We start from the raw sequence: 6198 nt of genomic DNA, 5'->3' as shown, positions 1-6198 counted from the left end.
ACTCACCGGAAATGGACAACATTTCTGTCCGTTTTCGAACATCGGCACAAAATGTCTTACTTGGCCGTTTAAAAGCAGCGACATTTTGGCAAACTTATTTAGCCGGAATAAGATTTTTGCGGCGAAAATTGGTAGTATTTGCGGCGATTTTATTCGCCGGAAATAAATTTATTTCTTGTAGTGGATGCGGGAGGACAACCTTACCCACCCCAGGCAGGGGTTGAGTGGGTGGGCTGCCTGGGGTGGGCTGCCTGGGGTGGGCAAAGTAGTACTCAACCCCCAGGCCTAAGCTGTACCACTACCATAAATGTATCCCCACCATCGGATTCTTTGGCCGCTAATCCAGCAACCACCATCCACTACTTATTTCTGACGAATGTGCTGGTGAGGTTCATGTGCTAGCTTTATTCATTAACAATTTGGTTCCTTTCATCCCATTTTTGAGATGCAAAATACGTACGCCACTATCTTCAATTAATGCGGGATTATATATGTTTTTTTTTTTTAATCTAGAGTTCATATCTGCTCATGCTTTCTTATCTTTCGATGTAGCGATATATGGGAAGTGATAATCTATATTTGTCAACTGATCACTGCAATCAATCTCAACGATTTTATTAATATAAAAATAAGCATAACCTGAGTACAAAAGTTGTCCGTATGAGAATGCATTTAGGGCTCGGTTGAATACAGAAACTATCTCATTTCATTTTATCTCATCTCATCTCATCTCATTATTATAATTTTTTTAAATTTTTATATAAAATATAATAAATAATTTAGTTTTTTCAAATAACAAAATAATAATAATATTCTAACAATATTTTATCTCATCTTAACTTACTATCCAAATGAATCCTTAGTTAGGAACTAATGATAAATACAAGGAATTCATAAAAATCAAGAACATAGAAATATAGGGCCGGCACGTAATATAAATACGGCACGTAATTAAACCGTATGAGAATGCATTTTATTCCACGGAGATTTTTCAATGGAAGTTCCTTACAACATTTTGTCTTTTCTGAATTTCCTCATACTTGGAAAGAGTTGCGGACCACGAAAGGATTAGGCATGCATACGTGTCAGATGCTAATTCTACAATGGGCAGGACTTTTTCCATTTATATGAAAATGAAAATTTCAGAACTGACCTTTGAAAAGTCCTTATAGAGATTAATCATCAGTGCATTATGCAAAATTCAAATCCTCATGCAAACCGATATATATATATATATATGAAAAATTTTATATAGAAGTTTTATATATACCACATGATACATTCACTTAATCAATATGTAATTTATTATTTTTACTCTTCTATCATAATGTTTAAATATATTAGAATGACAAAAATAATAAATTACACGTTGGTCAATTAGAGGCAGCTACGTTTGGGTGCCAAGAGTACCTCAAGTACTCTCACTACTATTCTTTACTTTATTATTACTTTTCACCTACTTTTTTACTATTCATTACTTTTTACCTACTATTTATTATTCTATTATTACTTTTTCATTACTTTTTCACTACTATTCACAAACATTCTCAATACTTCTCAGGTATTCTCACTATCCAAACGTAGCCTAAAGACTTCATTGTAACATTTCTATCTCATATATATATATATATATATATATATATATATATTGTAAAAATGCATTGAGATGACTTTCTCATCATGATTTCAGTAACAATAAGCACAATCATTTTTATAAAAAAAACTCTACTCACCATTTATTTTTTTATGTTGCATTAAATGATAGATTCACAAATGAAATATAATAAATAATCCAATCATCTAATGCCAGTATATTATGAGATGATGAGAATATGGATAATAAGTAGTATTATAACTCTTTTCATAATCACGATTTAAAATAAAGGTATTTTTGCAAGACGATAATATCTTTATAATTATTCTATAAAAATTTCATTTATTTAAAACATGATTATAAAAAGGCCGGTTGTGTAGTTATCACTTTACTAACTTTTAATAAGATTGATGAAAGTGAAAGATCCAAGCACGCGGGATTACGTTTCAAACTTACATGTCAAAATCATAATTAGTTACTATTTTAAACATACTTTTACTACACGTAACGGGTTAGTTTGAAATCAAGATGGTAATCCTTTCAAAAAAAAGAAAGAAAGAAAGAAAGAAAGAAAGAAATTAAGATGGTAATGTCCCTTTTAGGTGGGATTTAGATAGTGAAATGAAATGAGATGGTTTTATATGAAAGTTGAATAAAATATTATTAGAATATTATTTTTTAATATTATTATTATTTTGATATTTGAAAAAGTTAAATTGTTTAATATATTTTGTGTGAAAATTTGAAAAAGTTGTAATGGTGAGATGAGATGAGATGAGGTTAAATTTAGAATCAGATTGTGACATTTTCGAAGGCTAAGCTTTGACGACTATTCCACCGCATGGCTAAGGTGAGGTTTGGATAATTAGATAAGATAAAACGAGATAGTTTTAGGTAAAAGTTAAATAAAATATTGTTAAAATGTATATTTTTTAATATTCTTGTAGTTTGAAATTATAAAAGTTGAATTATTTATTATATTTTATGTAAAACTCTATAAAAATTATAATAATGAGATGAAAATGATTGAGATAGTTTTGGTATTCAAACTAAACTAGTACAAGCTGCAAGGTACGTAATATCTTATAAAAATAAGAGATATTGTTGTACGTAATATTTTATATAATTCTTTTTTAAATAAGAGATATTTCTGTAAAACATCTCATAAAAATATTTTAATTTATAATATTATTGTATAATATGTTGGGTAATATCTTACGTGTATATGATAACTCTTCGAGAAACTATGGCCTGAACTGGTGAACCTGAAGTGGTTTTGCTGTTGGTTTTGTTTTGCTGGCAAGTTTTAAGAGACGTTTGTCAAAATTCTATGTAATTGTCAAATCGCCATGTAATTAGGACTTTACCACGTTCACGAAATTTCTCTTTTTCTATGTACGAAATTACTTATGGCAATTCGTGATCTTTCCGCCAATCAGCTGGATGCACGATGGAATGGTTTGCTGCAGAGTTAAAAAATATGTACGTTACATGCAACAGCTGTTATAAGCACCATTGTACGTACAGTTTTCACATTAATTTCCAAGTATTCAACAAATTACGTATATATCTCCACATAACACTATAAATAAGGAAGCTCGCATCCAGTTTTTAGCGCAGAAACGCAAACAAAAATGAAGCCCGCTATCTCTTCAGTGCTTATTCCATTTGTTATTACACTTCTTTTCTCATTTTTATGGGCAACTTCGGCTCACACTCATGAAGACTTCCTTCAATGCCTGACCCTTCACGCTGGAAACTCCACCTCCTCAATTTCTCAAGTCATTTACACCCCCGCCAATTCTTCATATTCATCTGTATTAGAATTCTCCATACAAAATCTTAGATTCTCGACACCTGCCACCCCGAAACCTCTAGTCATAATTACGCCATTGCATGTCTCCCAAATTCAAGCAACCATTAAGTGTTCCCAAAAACATGGCATGCAAATAAGAGTTAGAAGCGGTGGTCATGATTTTGAGGGCCTTTCTTATGTTTCTTATGTTCCATTTGTCATTATCGATCTGATAAATCTTCGTTCAATCAATGTTGATGTAGAAAATGGCACTGCATGGGTTGAAGCCGGTGCCACTATCGGTGAAGTATACTATAGGATTGCCGAGAAAAGTAGAAACTTTGGCTTCCCGGCAGGAGTTTGCCCGACTGTGGGTGTTGGTGGACACTTCAGTGGGGGAGGGTACGGCACCATGTTGCGCAAATATGGCCTTGCTGCAGATAATATTGTTGACGCCCAAATGATTGATGTTAAGGGCAGAATCCTTGACAGAGAATCCATGGGAGAAGATCTATTTTGGGCCATTCGAGGAGGTGGAGGGGCCAGCTTTGGAGTCATTGTTGCGTGGAGAATCAATCTGGTTCATGTTCCATCAACTGTGACTGTATTCACAGTTAATAGGAACTTGGAACAAAATGCAACCAAGCTTGTTCATCGGTGGCAATATGTTGCAGACAAGCTTGATGAAGACCTATTCATTCTCGTCAACTCAAGTGTTGCCAATTCTAGCCAAGAAGGGAGGAGAACAATACAAGCTTCATTTATGTCCTTGTATCTCGGAGGGATAGATAATCTCCTTTCGTTGATGCAAGAAAGCTTCCCTGAACTGGGTTTGGTAAGAGAAGATTGCACTGAAATGAGCTGGATTGAATCTATCCTCTACTTCGCCAGGTTTCCAAGTGGGGAATCCTTGGATGTACTGCTAAGCAGGACTTCTGTACCAAGACCAAATTTTTTCAAAGCAAAATCTGACTACGTGATGGAACCTATTCCAGAAGTTGGCTTGGAAGGGATTTGGGAGAGATTTTACGAAAAAGAGGCCGAGGAAGCAATTTTGGTGATGATTCCGTATGGGGGAAGAATGAGTGAAATCTCAGAATCTGCACTTCCTTTCCCACATAGAGTTGGTAACATCTACAAAATCCTAGACGACGTGCATTGGGAAGAAGAAGGAATTGCGGCATCCGAGAGGCATATAAGTTGGATCAGGAGGCTTTACAGTTACATGGCTGCCTATGTTTCAAAATCACCAAGAGCTGCATACATCAATTACAGGGACCTTGACATAGGAACAAATAGTAAGGAAGGCAACACAAGCTATAGACGGGCAAGTATATGGGGTACTAAATATTTCAAGAGTAACTTTAACAGGTTGGTTCGTGTGAAGACCATGGTCGATCCCACTAATTTCTTCAGGAATGAACAAAGCATCCCTGCTCTTTCATCCTGGTGAGAGGTGATTTTAATTACTGAAGATATTGTACTCAACAATAAATCCTCTATCTTTCTCGTTTTTCCTATTATTCCATTTAATAAGCACATATCATAAAGGCCATATCTATCGATATTTTATGTGCATTGTAAAATAAAAGGGTTTCCACAAATTGAGGCATATAGTCTGCTGATGATGCATATATATATATATATAATATATATATATATAAAGAAAATATATATTGTATTTTGTGACATGTTTATATTCCATTAATAATATATATAGTTTTCATTTACGTCAATTATATATTTTGATATGTTGGTTTGGTGGTTATGAATTAATGATACTCCTTCCTTTGTATCTCAAGCCGTTTGATTTGATAAAAGCAATCTTTTGTAAGGACTTGTTTATTGTTTCAATGAATGAATTTATATATAGAAAAAAAAAAAAAAAAAACCAGCTCTTAGCCTTGCTTGGATACATAAATCTCTAATTTCATCTCATCTTATCCTTATAATTTTCTCAAATTTTTATACAAAATATAATTAATAAACAATTCAATTTTTTTAAATTACAAAATAATAATAATATTAAAAAATAATATTCTAATAATATTTTATTCAACTCATCTAAAATTATCTTATCTCGTCCAATTTAATATTATTATCAACGATGCCTTAGCCTCGATTATATATAATATTCAGAGCTACAGAGAAAGTCTCTAACAATTGCCCGTCACAAGCAGCGCGCCGCTAAAAAATGCTTTCCTTTTCAACAAAAAGTTGACATATGGGCAGCAGAAGGCAGAAAAAATCCACGATCATTGTCCAATATATTTTTGTGGATAAATTAATTGCGATTAAAATAAATGATTAGGTGGCTTATAATTTGATGTATACAAAAATAATTTTAGATAAAAATACGAGTTCTATATATCTATACTTGAGGGTATTTTACTATCTAGAATTCTAAAAGTATTGTCAATTAAAATATATTAATTAAGCAGCTTCTTCTTAAAGAAAAGGCCGTACGAGAACTACTTTAAAATTAATAAAGTCCTTAAGTAGAATAAAAAAGAGAATTTATAATGGATTATTTGTGACGAAAATGACCATTTATGATGAAAATAAACTCATTTTAGCAGAAAATAGTCATTTTTATAAGAAATAACTGATCATAAATAAGCAGTTTGCTTGTAATGACTATTATTGATATTATATCCACACGCATATATATATATATATATATATATATCACTATAAGAAAAAGAGACTTTTGTGGCCATTTAATTAAGGCAAAAAAATTATTTGTGACTAAAATAGATTCATTTTAATTGTAAATAGTTATTTTACTAGAATTAACTGATCATAAATA

At 32.2% G+C, this 6198-nt stretch overlaps 1 protein-coding gene across 1 annotated transcript; it reads left to right on the top strand.

Annotated features, from left to right (window-relative positions):
• The first annotated feature begins 3216 nt into the window (after positions 1 to 3216).
• On the top strand, positions 3217 to 5035 carry LOC121264983 (berberine bridge enzyme-like 18). The gene has a single exon (XM_041168406.1). It carries the CDS (start codon positions 3229 to 3231, stop codon positions 4840 to 4842), a length of 1614 nt encoding a protein of 537 aa, XP_041024340.1. The 5' UTR covers positions 3217 to 3228; the 3' UTR covers positions 4843 to 5035.
• Positions 5036 to 6198: the final 1163 nt, after the last annotated feature.

The sequence above is a fragment of the Juglans microcarpa x Juglans regia genome, chromosome 5D (assembly GCF_004785595.1).
Source record: "Juglans microcarpa x Juglans regia isolate MS1-56 chromosome 5D, Jm3101_v1.0, whole genome shotgun sequence".
Classification (NCBI taxonomy): Eukaryota; Viridiplantae; Streptophyta; class Magnoliopsida; order Fagales; family Juglandaceae; genus Juglans; species Juglans microcarpa x Juglans regia.
Note: the sequence above shows the minus strand (reverse complement) of the source record. Positions and strands in the feature narration are given on the sequence as shown.